At 38.2% G+C, this 17,949-nt stretch overlaps 1 protein-coding gene across 6 annotated transcripts in view; it reads right to left on the reverse strand.

Annotated features, from left to right (window-relative positions):
* The window catches only part of dbn1 (drebrin 1), an 89,389-nt gene that overhangs the window by 3,421 nt on the left and 68,019 nt on the right, over nucleotides 1-17,949 (reverse strand). For 2 of the 6 annotated variants that reach the window (XM_057359550.1, XM_057359548.1), the window contains exons 7-14: nucleotides 17,324-17,475; nucleotides 17,174-17,237; nucleotides 16,839-16,892; nucleotides 9,271-9,385; nucleotides 6,931-7,056; nucleotides 3,294-3,401; nucleotides 2,002-2,432; nucleotides 1,426-1,531 (exon numbers count right to left, since the gene is read on the reverse strand). In XM_057359550.1, coding sequence (XP_057215533.1) covers nucleotides 1,426-1,531; nucleotides 2,002-2,432; nucleotides 3,294-3,401; nucleotides 6,931-7,056; nucleotides 9,271-9,385; nucleotides 16,839-16,892; nucleotides 17,174-17,237; nucleotides 17,324-17,475 — 1,156 coding nt within the window. The remainder of the gene's footprint in view (nucleotides 1-1,425; nucleotides 1,532-2,001; nucleotides 2,433-3,293; nucleotides 3,402-6,930; nucleotides 7,057-9,270; nucleotides 9,386-16,838; nucleotides 16,893-17,173; nucleotides 17,238-17,323; nucleotides 17,476-17,949) is intronic. The other 4 variants (XM_057359549.1, XM_057359551.1, XM_057359554.1 and 1 more) reach the window with 4 other exon arrangements.

The following is a 17,949-nucleotide window of genomic DNA, read 5'->3' on the forward strand; positions in this document are numbered from 1 at the left end:
TATTATAAAAACCCAAATCCATAACAATTTTTTTTCAAAATGCAATAAATCCATTGAATCAATATAAAAGTTATTTTTCATATTGAAACTGTTGAAAATACATGTACTAAAAATACATTCAATCAGAATTCAAACAGGTCATCTTTTTAATGCTATAAATTAGTGCCTCGTCTTCTTAATCTCCTCACGTAAATGATTAGATTTCGATGTCTTACGTTTCTTCCCCACCGCAGAAACCAGCACAGGCTCATCAATGCCGTCAAAATGATTCTTTTTGTTTGTTTGTTTGTCGAACACAAAGTACAAAGTAGATCAGGGAAAGTAGGAGCCGACCGTATAGAGGGTATGCATTGACATCACTTTCCCACGTGAACACGCTCCCTTGAGTGGTAAAACTAAGGCAAAATGGCTGCATTCAATAGGAGGAACAAAAAAACGGGACTAAAACACGCAATTATTTGCTGAAACTACAAGCAGCTGGACTCGACGGTGATCCTTACGACTACCTGATGACTTACAAATAAATCATGTGTTCTTAGACACTTGAAATGTTGCGCGGAATTGCGTTTAATGATATTGTAACCCTTCATTTTGCCCAGTGTTTTACCACTCAAGCAGGCGTGTTCATGTGGGAAAGTGAAGACAGACACGTGCATACCCTCTATGCAGAGCGCCGCCATTACTGTTTACAATGCGTGGAATGGTGTGCTGTGATTGGTTGAGCGGATATATCGCATTCTGCAGAGAAGTGAGACTGGTGTATATTGCGGTTTGGAAAAAACAGAATAACACGGCGGATATCGCATTTTGCGTAAAATTAAAAAGTGACTTTTCAATACCGAACTGATACAATAATGATTTTGGCGGAAACTCTTTTTTTTATGCCGTTTATCGCGTTTTGGAACCAAACTCTGCATATGTTCTTTTTTGGGGAAATGGACCAATAATATGAGAAACATGTACACAAGGTATTTTAAAATGTAATTTTTTCACAATAACATCTTCTAGTATGGAATAAACTACCATAGTAAGTTATGGTTTGCTTTAGTGCTGCTGCAATGCACAGGTATTGTTAAAAACTTTGAGATTTATAACCCTGGATATGGTTTTATAAGCACGTTTGTTATTATTGTAAATAATTCAGAGCAAATCTGCTTGGTGATTTTGCACTTTTCATTTTCTCCTTAAGGGACACTCATATTTTAGGTGTGAATCACTGAAAGATGAATTAAGATGATTATTTAATAATTTACTATTATTATTTTAATGCATTATACATAAGTATTTTTGTCACAATAATCTCATCGTGAAAATCTGATATTGTTACAGCCCTAATCTGTCCGCTGTAATGTCTCCATTTTACAATTTCAAAACATCTGAGGATAAAAAACATTTCATATTTCTTTTTAATTGCTGTAATCTCACCTGGTGGTTTGTTGTAAAAAACTGGTGTTGGATTCACTTTTGCAGTGCAGTCATCTGACTGGGCGAAATCCTCCTCCTGTGATTGGCTGAAATAGCCTTCACTTGCCTGCATAGACACAAACAAACAACTGCTTAAAACTCACTGCAAACGCAAACCACAGTAAAATATAGGATAACAGGTGTAGTGGGTGCTAACCAATAACATATTTTAATTATATCGAATGTTTTTTATTCTATCCACAGCTTCAACAGTACACTAATAATGGTATAAAGTAAATGCCGCCATCTAGTGGCCAAGTAAATAATATACAAGGCAAATAAAGATGAAGAACAAATGTTTACTTAAAATAAAAATACTTTCATCATTTACTCACTATAATAACTTTCTTCTGCAGAACACAAAAGAAGGTATTTTGATGAATGTTGGTAGCCAAACAACACTGACCCTCATTGACTTCTATTATATAGACGTTTCTCAATATATCTTCTTTTGTGTTCCACAGAAGGAAAATTACACACAGGTTTTGAATGACACGCAGACTTTCCATTTAATAAAAAAGCACAATGATAACTGACCTGGGTCCCTTCTTTGAGCAGCGAGTCTCCATTGGTCAACAGCAGCTGTCCGTCATCCATCTCTTGACTGTCAGACCCAGACGCATGCTGGAGAGCCTGCTGGTAACTCAGGGTCATCTGGTCCGGTCCGGCCACATCCACCAGACTGGAGGGATCGTCTTCTGTGGTGGTGCAGTAGGGGGCATCAGGTACCTCGTCGAAGCTCATGAGCGGCTGCGGGAGGCTGGGGGAGGAGCCGGCGAGATGAGGCTCTGGGGTGTCCTCCATCAGGTCCATGATGTGGGCGGCCTGAGAAGGAGCAGTAGCAGGTGCTGGACCGCTGTCCCACAGGTCTAGCAGGCTGTCGTCTGTGTTGACCTGGGGCGGGATGCTTTCAGGGGTCTTGATGATTTCTGACTCCTGCGTTGGGGTTTGCTTTGGAGATTCAAAGGCTGGACAGAGCAGAGGAACGAGTGAGGTCGCTGACATCTACAGCCACGTAAAAAATGAAGGGACCATTCCAAATTTACATTTAATCTTGATTTCTAGATGTATTGTGTTCATTCCGGTCCAGTGTCTGTTGTTTTTCTACAAAATCAAACCTCAGGAGTGACAAAGTCATCCAGCAACAATGTGAAAGACTGACAGCATTACAAGACAGATGAAAACCGTGATAAAATCCAGGTTATTATGTAAAAAAGCATCTAGAAGAATTACACCGTGTCTACACCGGATGCGACCGGCACGATGCGACACGACAAAAGACGTTAGAAACGCATTAGGACCCATTATAATTTTAAACTTTGTCCACACTGGATGCGGCATGCACGGACACGGGTTTACTGTTGTATTGCTTAAAAGTGAATATGAACGTTCTTTTCTGTTATTTTCTCCAGTTTTTATTTTCTGCAAAGAAATGCAAATAGAAACAATATTTTTATTTTAAATTCGGGAGAAATATTGTTAGTAGTTCACAGAATGAAACAAAAATGATCATGTTACCTAAACACACACCTATAAATGGTAAATTGTAAAATCAGAACAATGTCTCTGAAATGGTCTCTTACTTTTTTAGGTTTTACGTGCAGTTTTGGTTGAATGACTGTTGTATGATCATATACTTTCTCTTCATATGAAAATTTGATTGAAATTTCTAACAAATACAAAATTTTGTAATTTAAACTTGCAGATCCTGTCATTACACTTCAATTATGTTTTTAAAAAAAATTGTACATTTCACCACTTTCATCTTCTTCATTTATACAAACAAAAACAACATAAAGAAAAGTTCCTCTCAGTTTTTAAGCACTTACCAAAGTCCTTTCGGAAAAAGTCATCCTTTTCCTCCTGAATGGAGATTTTGGGAATCGGACTGCATCCGGTTGTCATGCTGCGCTCCAAAATTCCTTCAGTAGAGTCATCTGAGAGATCAAAGGAAAGATCAACTTCACACTTGGGCTTCCACAACCTCAAACATCTCGATACCAGTCAATCAATCACAACACCGACGACAACATTTACACACAGTCTGAATGAGGTGCTAATAGTGCAAAACAACAGCAAGCAGTGTTTTGTCTGGCAGAGAGTGAAGTGTCCTCCGGCTCCTCATGTGACATCAGAATACAGACATGCCAACACGGCCATGAACACAACACGTGACGTGCGCAACACAGTCAAAGCAGGGAAGTGAGATACAAATGCACAGAGAGCAAAATGTGCTCATGTAGTTTCTCAACATGCACACACACTCCTCACACCACTGATGCGAGAAGAATGCCAAACATGTGTCATAGACTATAAACAGAACTAAAGCATGTATTTGTCATGTGTTATGGCAGTATGGAATGATACATACAGAAACACTAAGGGTTGACCTCTTGATCTCATGACAAGCTGACAGGTCAAAAAATATTCAATTAATTGAGTTGATTCAAGGGAAAAGTAGTCAATATCAGATAAGATATGAAATAAACAATGTAAAATGTAGACAATATACTGTATTACGTGATTTATTTGTTGGGTTTAAGTGACTGGTAACATTTTACAGTAAGGTTGTATTTTTAAGATTAGTTCATGCATTAGCTAACACGAACTAACAATTAACAATATTTTTACAGCATTTATCCATTTTAGTTCATGTTCATTTCAGCATTTACTGATATAAATCAAGTTGTTTCTGTTTACATTAGTTAATGCACAATAAAATAACATGAATAATTGTATTGATATTAACACAGATTAATAAACGCTGAAAAACTATATATTAATTGCTACTTAATGCATTTACTAACGTTAACAAATACAACCTTATTGTAAAGTGTTACCAAGCAATTTTAAAGTAAATCCAAACAGGACACACCAGACAACAAGAGAAAAAAAATACAAATGAAATCTCTTTAATATCTCAGCTATTTCTTATAGGCATCAATGAGATTAAAGTTGTCCTGCTTCTCAGATTTTTAGTTCCAGTGATTTTAATGTAATCTCAAATGTTTCTCATTAAATTCTTCAAAGGTACCTAGACTACATTTATTTCATAACTCTACACTTTAATACTTAAAGGTACAGTTCACCCAAAAATAAAAATCCTGTCATCATTGAGTAAAATAGTAAGAAAATGTACAATGGCAGTCAAAGGGGTCCCAGAACTGTTTGCTTTCTTACATTCTTCAAAATATCTTCTATTGTGTTCAACAGAACAAAGAAAGTTACAAAGCAATTTTCCTACTATGGTAGTCAATGGTGGTTTGGTTAAGTTTGGTTAAAAGCACTCTTCTAAATATCTTTATCTGTGTTCATCAGAACAAAGAAATTTATACAGATTTGGAACAACGTGAGGGTAAGTAAATGGAGACAGAATTTTCATTTTTGGGTGAACTGTTCCTTTAAAACATATTTAAGAACTCTAATTATGTCTGAAAGTGCAACCTCCAAACTATAAAGTTTCTTCTGGGAGTAGCCAGCTCACGATTCAGTACAAAACGAAAACAAAACCACAATACAGTGATACAATCGAATCTTTTAATGTGATGCTACAGTATATCACAACTGAATGAAGACCTTACACGACATAACACAACTCATGAAAGCAATGCAGGGTAACAGTCGGGCACCATTCTCCCACTCCTTCAATCTACATAAACTTTACACATTAGCAGTGAAGTGTGCACTCATAACTGTGGCCACCGTTTGTCCTCGTGCTGCTGTTTTAAGTGAACACACCACAGGATCAAGTTCACAAAAGTCACACAATATCACAGTCACACAGGGTCCCCGGCACACAAGCCTCGAGTGCTCGGAGACCACGGTCACGTGCGGCGAGTCGTGTCGGGCACTCACAGGTCAAGAGGACGGCAGGAAGTGCAGGAACGGAGGCCGGGATCCATCGGAAAGCGCGGGAGAGGAGAGGGAGGGGGAGATGAGGGAGGATAACATTGGTAAGATTTGACCAAAAGAATAAGTTTATGTCAGTTGTCCAAACGTCCGTGGTAAAGCTTCAGAATAGCAAACACAGTGTTGTCTGTGCAAAGTACAAAGTGAACGAAAAACGAGTACACAACACATATAGTGACTATAGACCCAGAGAAAATGAGGATGTGGATCGAGTAGACTTCTTGAGGAAGGAATGGACACTGAGATATCGATCTATCTATCTCTCTATCATCTATCCATCCATCCATCCATCTACCTAATTATCTATCTATCTATCTATCTATCTATCTATCTATCTATCTATCTATCTATCTATCGATCTATCTATCTATCTATCTATCTATCTATCTGTCTATCTGTCTGTCTGTCTGTCTGTCTGTCTGTCTGTCTGTCTGTCTGTCTGTCTGTCTGCCTTCCAGCCAGCCAGCCAACCAACCAACCAACCAACCAACCAACCAACCAACCAACCAACCAACCAACCAACCAACCTACCTACCAACCAACCAACCAACCTATCTATCTATCCATCTATCCATCCATCCATCTATCCATCCCTACCTACCAACCTACCTACCAACCAACCTACCTACCTACCTACCTACCTACCTACCTACCTACCAACAAACCAACCAACCAACCAACCAACCTACCTACCTATCTATCTATACCTAGCTACCTGCCTAACAACAAGCCAACCTACCTACCTACCTACCAACCTACCTACCTACCTACCTATCAAATTATCTATCTATCTATCTATCTATCTATCTATCTATCTATCTATCTATCTATCTATCTATCTATCTATCTATCCATCCATCCATCCATCCATCCATACCTACCTACCAACCAACCAACCAACCAATCTACCTACATACCTACCTACCTATCTATCAAAGACTTCTTGAGGAAGGAATGGACACTGAGATATCTATCCATCCATCCATCCATCCACCTACCTAATTATCTATCTGTCTGTCTGTCTGTCTGCCTGCCTGCCTGCCGACCGACCGACCTATCCATCCATCCATCCATCCATCTACCTAATTATCTGTCTGTCTGTCTGTCTGTCTGTCTGTCTGCCTTCCAGCCAGCCAACCAACCAACCAACCAACCAACCTACCAACCAACCAACCAACCAACCAACCTATCTATCTATCTATCTATCTATCTATCTATCTATCTATCTATCTATCTATCTATCTATCTATCCATCCATCCATCCATCCATCCATCCATCCATCCATCCATCCATCCATCCATCCATCCATCCATCCCTACCAACCAACCAACCAACCAACCAACCAACCTACCTACCTATCATCCATCCATCCATCCATCCATTCATTCATTCATTCATTCATTCATCCATCTATCTATGGAAGAAGTGGCTTCATTGTGGTGCAGTGCAGCTAAAGTGAATGCTATGGAAAGTGGGGAAGCCAAAAAAAGGGCAATTCAGTGGGGTGGGTGACTACGAGCTGCAGTGGCTCTCAGCAACATCTGTCCAGTACCTACCAGGTGAACCTGGCTGCCGCCGCGTATGGGGCGGGGTGCGAGAGGGGGACGGGCTGCAATCGGATGGACTGTGCTGCTGCCTCAAGAACGGACTGTCCAAGCGGCCCGGTGATGGAGACGGGGCCGCTGAGTGGGAAACGAGGACATCGACGCACATGTAGTAGAGTGATGTACACGGGCGTGATGACAGAGTAACACCAGACCAGACAGACAGGAAGGATGTACAGGGATAGAGGGAAAGAGTTTTGTGAAGAGAAATGAGTAGAGAGATGACAGGTCGTGGTTGGATAAAAAGGAGTCCAGGATCATTGATGGCAGAAAAAAGATGTGGCAACAGAAAGGATGGAGTGACCGAAAGAAGAAATTAGAGGAAAGGATAGGAAAGTGAGGTAGAGAAAGAGAGAGAGGTAAGAAAATAGCTGTTAGTGTGATGTGTTTACACACTTTGAACATACAGAAACTGTTTCTATGCAGGTCACGTCAACAACAGATAGAACAACAGAGCTGGACGTTCATTCCAACACTAAGAAAGACTACTGTACTACGATATGTGAAGAAAAATGAAAGAATCATCCAGCACAAATAATCCAGATAGCACAGGTACGTCTGTTAAAGATCTGGAAATCTGCTGTTTAAAAACATCTGATAAATATCTTAGATAAGGCAGTTTTACATACATTGTAAATCTTTGACATCTTACAGACATCTTCTAAATGTCTATGTGACATCTGACATGAAACATCTCCGAGACGTATTGCAGATGATCAAACAATCAAATAAATACATTTTGCAGATGTACTGTAAATGCAGACATCAAATAGACATCCCCGATATGTATGTGTGCTATTAGGAATTGTATTGTTAGGCAGGTTCACATTTAACACATTTTGTTAGGATCCCAAATGACATAAATTTAACATGGTATGACGAAACAATCATTAAAAAACAGAAATTATTTAATATTAATTTATCCAACTGAATTCATTTATCTACTGAAATAGGGTGACCATACATGCCATTTTTCCCGGACACATCCTGGCCAGGATTTCGGGTGCGTCCTGCTGAGGTCGCATTTTTCCATCACATACGCCATTGAGGTTCTCACATTGATGAAATTAAATGTAATTATTATGAAATTAAAATGTAATTCTCTTAAGACGTATAATCATTATCGTTTTATTCTTACCTTGAAATATAACGGTTGCTTTTCTGAAATAAAACCTGAAATAATAAACCTCGATGACGTATGTGGCGGACAAACTCGACCTCCGGAGGACGCACCTGATCCTGGCCAGGACGTGTCCGAGAAAAATGGCACGAAAAGTTGTTTGTGGAGTATGGAAGAGACCAAAAGGTCTGTATGAATTTGCTGGAAAATAACATGAAGCAAAACCTCAGACTTACGAAATGAAATCAGTTGAGCTTGATGTTAGCATGTTGCTAAGCTAACACAATTTAATTTGGATAAAAACAAAACAAACAAACAAAAAGAGTAAATAATTTCCATCACTTGGCAGTTTTTTAAATCCCTAAAGGAGGTGGTTTACTGGTTTCTTCCATCCTGAACAACTGCACAAAATCCTTTAAAACCAACAAAGACACCAGACTAACAGGGTGGGAGACCAGCTTAACACCTCAGACTGCTTTAAGCAGCTTTACTTTCACTATATACTGAACATTTCTTTGAACTCCAGAGATTTTTTTATTTAGCTTGTCACATTGCATTCTGGGATTGCATCCATGAAGGAACAGCAGCATCTTATTATAGCCCTTATGAAATGTAACCATGGTTTTTCTATAATAACCAGTTTTTTGGTATTATTTGTAGTAACCATAGTAACCACAAATGTACCATGGTCTCACTATAGTAACCATAGTATTTGTAATTCAATTGTGGTTTTACAAATGGTAACTGATTTGCCAAAAAACATGTTTACTTTACTTTTACTATAACAACCATGGTTAACTTTTCTTAAGGTGGGTTGTGCATGATGCCATAAAATGCTATTTAATTATGAAACGCAAACATACATTGCATCGCACACAAGCTGCTTTGCAGAAAGTAAATTTGAAATGAACCATTAAAATAAACTGAATGGTCTGCGCTTATTTCTAAATAACATTTTAAAAAATCTGTTAAAACAGATCTAAACTGCACATGATCCTCACAGGTCTGTAGTGATTATCAGGATTTCAGCTCTGAGGCAGATGGTCTCTTCTTAAGCCGTGTTTAATTTACACCAAATGACACATTAAGAAAAGTATCAAGACAAACAGGGGCTTAAGATTTAGCCTCAGTGCCCTTTTCTCAGTTTTCCCGTTTCTGTGCCGTGAACTTACCGGTCCTGTGGGTGGTGACGGGTGAGACGTCCACGCTGTTGGCCAGCACTCTCTCTCTCTGCTTAAAGAACTCCCGAGGGTTGTCGGGTCTCTGGGCGATGATGGCTGCCGCTTCCTGTCATACAAGAAACACAGAGAGAAGAGGGTGAAACTAATTCTACTTTAATAAAAATTGGTATCTCTTGCTGTATGGAAATTATGGAAAAGTATAGCAGGATTTCTTGCCGGGAAATCTTCTTGCTAAGAAGTATTTTTATAGGAGATTCACCTTTTATAGTATATTGAAACTCAGTCAAATGCCATATTTACACACCAGAAAAAGAGAAGTTTATTTAAGTGTGCTGTTAGTATGCTTATGTAACGGAGGCCAGCTAGTGAAGAGCTGTGCAGTGTGTAAAACCTCACTCCCCTAGCGACAGACGCTAGAGACTGCGGTCTTTAGCCTCCACGTTAGAGCGCCCGTCTCCCATCCGGACCGACGCCGGTTCGCGGTGCGAGTGGAGCCGGTTACACTTATACTAGAAATAAGAAACCTTGTGTAGTTGTAAACTAGCTGTGAACTCAAAGTTTACTACTGTATACTTAAAAGTGCATGTATATAAACTTAAAAGTTGGCCAAGTTAGTCCCAGTAGAAATAGTTAGAAGTAGAAATAGTACACTTACAAATATTCTAATACTTCTTACATAAAGTATACTATATGGTACAATGACCAGAAAGCTGAGATGGGGGACTCGAGTCACATGACTTGACTGAGTCACAAATTTAAGGACTTGTGACTGGCTTGACTAAATAAAGAAAATGACTTGACTTGACTTGACTTGGGATCCAGTGACTCGTCTTGACTTGAACTTCATGACTTGGCAAGACTTTACTTTATAACAACTGTAATTAATTATTTTAAATATACATTGCAACATTGGTAAACAAAACACAAGACACGGAGCAGAACCAACGATCTGAGTCTGCGCGAGTGACGTCGCTGCACGAACACAGAAATACAGCGCGCCAAATACAGAGAGCAAAGGAATCTCCCAAGACGTTTTTTTTTCGATATAAACACTTCGACATTGACAATATTGACTAAGAAGATTTGCTGTATGCATTTACAAAGGCAGTATATCGACAAAGAAAAGGTATGTAAGCTGTTAACTAGGGATGTGCAAAAATATCGATACATGTAACTATCGCAATATATATATTTTCGATAGTGTGTCCATAGTGATACCTCTACTATCAATATTTTTTTAAAACTCATGTCATATACATGCGGCCAAAAGTAAGTGGAAGCGAGCATGGGGAAAAATATAAGAAGGCTTGGAGCTCTCAGAGCTGATTTGTGGGTGTGCTTTGGTTTTCAAAAGTAGTCATGGAGTAATGAGTTATATAAAATAATGCTGTTTGTGGGCTTCGCAAGTCATGACACAAGTCACTTGGCTGCATGCAGTGCATTAGACAAAAAGTTTATTAAGAAAAGTTACAATGACATTTATTGTGCTTTCACGGGCGTGACACCGGGGCATTTACAGCACGGATGAACCAGAGGTTTTATACTGCCCATGTTCATTGTTTTAACTGTAATGCACCACAACAGCCAAGTGACTTGCGTGAGCCACCTTATTCCCCTGTGCTACCCACTTGAGGGGCGCAATCCACAGTTTGAGAACCCAAACCTCTGATCTAAAGGTCCTCGGGTGGTGCACAGCATGTTGTATTTCTAGTAGAGGTGCACCGATTGACCGGCCACAGACCGGCTACATGGGGTTTGTATGCTAACAGTGATGCTAAACTCTGACACATGCTAAACTCATGTTGAAGTCGTTCACTCTGTGTAAAACAAACGTTAATTCCATTCAACCTGATTCCTTGTCTTACGTTAAAACTGTGGTAATTTCACCTAGGTAAAATGACATTCAACACGACTTCTACTTGTTTTTAAAAATCCAAAATATAAAAAAATGAATAAATCAACCAATATATGTGATATATATCTGATTGAGTTCTTTACTTACACAAAAAACTGCAAATACATATACATCTTTAGAGTAAAATTCACTCATAAGATTTTTTAACTTTTTTATTGAAGTTGCAGCAAAAATCAACCCACTTCTTTTAATCCTACAGACCCAAGATAAAGACAATTTATTTTACATTTCAGAAAAAATGAAATAAAGCAATGTTAGTTTCATAAACAGAAACAGACGAGAATAAAGTTGAAGTATTTTATTATTATCTTAGACTTCTGTGAGATGAGTACAAAAATTTAAAAGGTAAATTAAGTGATATGTTTAGTTATATTTTCTAATTTGTACTTCTTTTCAGTCACAGAGTACTTCAATTTAAGAGTTGTTTGGGAAAGAGAAGATTCTGTAATTTTATGCAGCTTGGAGAACTGCATTTAGGGAAATTGTAATGTTCAATCATTAATTCAATGAAAATAAAAAAAATGTGTATTGAAGAAAAGTTAATATGGTTTTATATACAGTATACTGTCAATTATAGTTTGTGGATAGAAAATCGGAATCGGCAGGTTTCACTTGTAATAAAATCAGAAATCGGAATCGGCAAAGAAAATTGCAATCGGTGCATCTCTAATTTCTAGCTCTACTTTTTACACTTTCTATTTAAAGTATTGCAATATATCGCAAATGTGTATCGCATCGAAATACATAGCAATATGTTGTATCGTGACCCATCTATCGTGATATGTATCGTATCGGGAGGCACTTGCCAATACACAGCCCTACTGTTAACTGTATTTCGACTAAAATCTGAGAATGTGGAAACAGCATTTGTTTTTATATTATTTGTCTCTAAATTTATAAAGTCTGTCATTAGATTACAGTTATTACTAATCGCATGTTTGTAATTCGCGATGTCAAACTTAAAATTCGATGTCGTTAGCCTCTCAAAAGTAATTTATTGTGTCACTCTTGACACACGGAAAATAATAAGGAATTGTACCACAGTGTATAACGGGAATATATGGAAATTAATGGGAATAAACAGGGAATTTACATAATTGCAGGTTACCCTATAACAGGGAACTTAAATGTAGTAGAATAAAAATCTTGCGGATGAATCTTGGTTAAAACAACCAGATTTAATGTGATTTCAGTTGAATTTCTACCCTGCACAATTATCAATCACATCCCCACAGCACACTGCTTACTGCAGGGCTATTGAGTCCACACCCCATACATGCGCTGAGCGTTCTTCTATAACATAACACAGATCATTTCTTGAATCCTGCACACAAAATAACATAAAAAAACGTCCATAAATATTAAACAAATGTATGTTTAAAACCATGTGCTATAAGCTATTGTGCAAATTATACCATTGTAAAAACAAATACACTGACTGAGCAGATATTTAGGTGAGATAATAAAAAGACCATCCCCCACAAACAATGCCTTAGTCATCTGGTGGGAAATCCCCTACAGCTCTACATTTGAGTTCGAAGATTACATCCATTCAAATAAGTTTTGATATTACTTGGTTAAATATATTTTATCGATGGTATTAAAGTTTAACTAGCAAATACCAAAATGTGTTTATTCAGTAGCTAGCCAGCCAGTAGGGATGTAGCGATTCACTCAGCTCACGATGCGATGCGATTCACGATTCTGATCTCACGATGCGATTTATTCACGATTTACTCACGATTTATTTTTAAAAAATGAGTTGAAACAAATTAGAAATGAACAACTTCCCTTGCATTATTTCTTAAATGCTTCACGTTTCTTTGCATAATAAAATAATGTTTTATTTCAAATAACAAAAGTAAACTGCGATTTTATAACAAATTAATAATAGAAAAAGTCTCTTTAATATAAACAAACTAATACTGTCTGTGCTTATCTTGGATTTTTTGCATTTAAGAAATATCAGCATCCACGTTTAGGTTTGCAGTGAAAATAGCGGCCCCTGTTGTTCAAAGAATGTATTGCGATTCAGTTCAAGCCTCAACCGAATTGAATCGTCACTCATTATAACCGATTTTCAACCGGCTCACGGTGAATCGTTACATCCCTACCAGCCAGTAAATCAGATATGTTAAATGTAAACTAGCACTATTTCATTGACAATTTATGATACTAGCTAACACAAGCTGTGACGCTCTTTCTTCTACTTTCTGCTAGACAGTTTTCTGTCATCATGAAGAAGTACAGTAGGCTACTGGTCAGAAGTTTGGACACATTACTGTTCTAACTGATTTTGAAAGAAGTCTCTTATTCATCAAGCCTGCTTTTATTTGATAAAAAATACAGAACAAATCAATAATATTGTAAAACAAAATAGTTTTCTGTTTTAATCATTCAAAATATAATGTATTTCTGTGATGCATAGGTGAATTTTCCACACCCATTTCGCCAGTCTTCAGTGACACATGATGCTGATTTCATCAATTTTGTGCTGCTTCGTATGTTTTTATAATGTGTGATAATTTTTTCTTTGAATAATAAAAGGTATTTGTTACTATTTGTATTTTTAAACAATAAAATGCAGGCTTGAATGATGATCACTTAAAAATTTAATGTATCCAAACTTTTGACCAGTATTGTATATACTAGGTTATAGTTTGTTTTAGCAAGCATGCTGATTGAGGAGTATTTATTCATCTAGCCTATGTCTATTCATTTGCATGAATTGTAAAATATTCATTACCACTAAAATATATTTACCACAACAAAATTGTGCCGTTTTTATATGTTTACCACAACAAAATTGTTTCATAATTTAAATTCTACTTATAATTAAATCAGTCAAAAAACGTAAAAAAATAATAGTCTGTATTAGTTTGCATGCATGTCAGATTATGACCAAACAAAATGTTTATATTTATGTTTTTATATGATAGTTTAAAGAAATTTCTAAAATTTCTAAATAATTCCCATAAATTCCTGGTAAATTTCAAACTTGGAATATTTCCAAAATTCCCCAGATGAAGTTCCCATGGAAAGTTTCTGGAAATTTACCGGGAATTTTCCGCCCCTTTGCAACCCTAGTAGCTAGTATAGTCAAATGTAAACAGGCTACAGCACATGTCTATTGCATGAAAAAAATGATTATTGCAATTATTACAATTAATAAAGTACTTTAAATTAATAATAAAAATTAATATTAATACAATATCGCTCCAGTTGGAGTGTGATAGTGCTCTATATCAGCATGGCTGTGAAAAGGGTAGTGACACGAGGCCACAGACCGAGTGCCGGAGGCAATCACAGCCGCTTATATAAAGCCCTATCACACTCCTCCTCCAGCGATTTTGCATTTATAGAACAGTTCGACAGCACAAGTATGTAGATAGATCAGAAACAACATCGGAGTGTCTTTAAAACCCTCTGGTTTTTAAAGGAAATGGGGAACTACTTTCTTCCGCCACGGATTCTAGCACAGCATAACAGTTGAGCAATCCCCCGTTGCGAATTCCAAATGTCACGTCTTTTAAATTTGCACTGTGCTGCTTCAGTGAAGTTATTAGTGAGAAATAATGAGACAGCATGTGTGTGTGAATGAAAGAGAGAGACTGTAAAACCGAGAATGCGTTATTTCCATTGCAATGCAGCAGTTTACACAGTTTTTTAATGTAAACATGTGCTTGTTTACAGTAGCAAGTTCTCTCTCTCTCTGTATTTATATGGCAGGTTGAAACCAAGTTGTTCAGGTGCACACCGCCACCTACTGTAACAGCTATGAATTGCTCTAAGACATACTGCCAAATGTGTGTTTTACTCGCAAGGGTCTGTGTCCACCAAGGTGTTTCTGCTAGCGTACGGCGTGTTTTTTCAATTGTTTCCAATAGAAACAACGTATTTTGTTAAACGCCAGCAGCTGGCGCTTGAAAAAAAACGCAGGTTCTGTTTTCAGCCAGTGCCTGGCGTTTTCAGCCACGTATAAGTGCCTCGATGGTCTAGAGCCTAAAGGCAAAAGTATAGTCCGGCCATCCGCGCGCCGCCCGCATGACGTAATTTTCGTTATCAGGAGGGTCCACTGTCGTCTGCCCACCGGAAGTCAAGTATACCCGTGGCTTAATGGTGGATTCACACGGTACGTGGCAGTCGTGATTGTCTAGTTCATTTTCAAAGGGAAACATGCGGTAAACTGCAAAACGTGGGCCGTTTCGTTGGCGGTGCGCAAGCGGTACTCATGCATCCAAAATCCCGCAACTTCCACGGGCACGGCTCTTTGCGGCAGGCGCAGCTGAAGATAAAAATATTTTATCTTATTGTGAACGGCAGCGGCAGCCACATCGGATTAAAGGCGGCTGCCATGCAGCAATTCCACCGCTCACCACGTACCGTGTTAATCCACCATAAATCCGATTTATTTTAGCGACAGAGTGATACAAACGGTGAAGCGGTTTCCGTAGTGATACTGGTGGAATATCACATGGCTCAGATTCGAGAACCAGAAAGAGCTGTTGTATAAAAGTAGATATAGGTGTCTTAACATGCTGCTGTTGACACTATTGTATATCAGCAACAAGGAAAAACGCTATTTAGTAAAATAAAAAGTTTTGAACAATCTTCTATCCCTTTATCTATGTAGCTATTTTAACATCCCTTACGAAAATTAAATATACTACAGAAAAAATATATACAACAAAAACATGATTACTGTATTAAAACAGTACATTTTGCTGATAAAGCCGCAGGTATACTTGACTTTCCGCGTCCGTCTCGTGCACAAACGTCCGAGTTCGACACATGCGCAATATGCGTATGTGTGCTCTACCAGACAGTCAGAGGGCAGCACTGAGTCGCGTGATTCACAGATTAATGATAAGAGGAAGTCATTCGCCATTGCAAACAATCCGAGCAAACAGCAAGACAACAAGAACAACAACCAAACAGTATGGAGAAGGATATGCTTCTTAGCTTACTGTTCTTGGTTTCAGCGTGTTCGTTTTGTATCATTCTTCTTCGACAACGGCACACTGCACACTTTGTGTGTGTATTGACCCCTAGTGGACTAGTGCACTTTTCTCGCTCATGCGCTGTTGTACGCGTCACGAAATTACGTCATGCAGGCGGCCAGTGGACGGCCGGACCATACTTGCAGCTTTATAAACATGGTTACTACACTTTTACCACAAAAAAAACTATGGTTAATTTTCGTAAGAGATGACTTAAGCATTTCTGCACCAAACCCAGGCTTTCTCACCCAGGCTTGTTATGTGTGACAAAGCCCATTAATTGCTTTAGTTTACACTGCTTACACTATTTATAGCACACTGTATGTTAAGTAGACTCTCTTAGGTCCTGATGAAACCATGGATGTGATGCAATAGCTGTGACAAATAACAGCTGCAGGTAAGCAGGGCTCATTTTTCACACTGCCATCATTGACTGAATCTACACTGAAACACGGTCCTGAAATAGCAGGAGGATTCCCACTGACCCACATGTAAACCCCAGTGGAATATGAGTCTTCACAAACACAAATCTACCCCACATTTACGCCGTGCAGGGTCCGCCTCAGTTTTTCTTCCATTTGAAAGCATTCATTGGAAAAATGAGGTGATGTTAGTGTGGTCCTCAAAGTGCCATATGAACCCACCTCAACCTCCGATTCTTTCTTCTCTAGGGATGGATCATCATAGCTGGCTTCTGTCTGCAAAGATAAACATTTATTAATGTCCAGCAGGGGGCAGCATAAGCTATGTTTATTTTTTACAACAGTTAGATGTGGGTTAAACAGTCGGAAACTGAATTGGTTAACAAATTACATCTCGAGTAAATCTGTATAAAATCTTCCAGAAATTCTGGACACCGTGGTTATGGCTTCCCGAGTTCAAACCAGCAACCACCCATGAACCGTCATTTATCTTTAATGAAAGCTGAACTGTTTAACCTGTTATACATCTTGGTTTACTGTATGCAAAGCGCACGCACTCTTACAATCAATGGTTGATTTCTGGACCTCTCTTTGACCTCTTCTTCCTCAATCATCTTCTTCCTGTGATCACACATACAATATGAACAGCATTGTAAATACTGTAATGTTGATGGTCAGATGTGGTAAAACTGCGGCTTGTTTCTCACCTGTGTTCCTCGATCTGCTTCTCCCTCTCGCGATATTTTTTCTCACGTTCCTCCTGCTCTTTCTTCTCCAGCTCCATTCTCTCTGTTTCAAAGCGTTGCTGTTCCTCGGTAGCCTTCCTCCTCTCCTCCTCCTTTCTCTTCTCCTCATCTCGCTTTTACCCAGACACATGACAATAAAACCCATTAAATCAGATGTAAAATTACAGCAATAGCATCTATACTGATAACATTCTGATAACAACTATTTATTTTATTTTATTCCTTTAATGTGTGACTTACACACAAGAGTTGTTACTGTTACTGTTACTGTTACTGCAGTTACTGTATGCACTGCACTATAACTTAGAGCAGGGGTTTTCAAACTTTATGATGCCAAGGACCCCCAAATAAAATGAACTTTTTGTAAGGGACCCCCTTTCTAAAATACATATCCAGCTATTATGTTTTATGTGCATAAACTTAGATAAATAGTAAATGTGATATTATCAAGACAACATATTGTTTCCAAATGTAAATAGTTGGCTACACATGTTGGATGTATACTGTAAAACCCTGAAGAGACATTTTCAATTCAAATGTATTTATGTAATGTAGCAACTTTCACTTTGAGTGCTAAAAAGGAACCA

This window comes from Triplophysa rosa, linkage group LG19 (assembly GCF_024868665.1).
Source record: "Triplophysa rosa linkage group LG19, Trosa_1v2, whole genome shotgun sequence".
Classification (NCBI taxonomy): Eukaryota; Metazoa; Chordata; class Actinopteri; order Cypriniformes; family Nemacheilidae; genus Triplophysa; species Triplophysa rosa.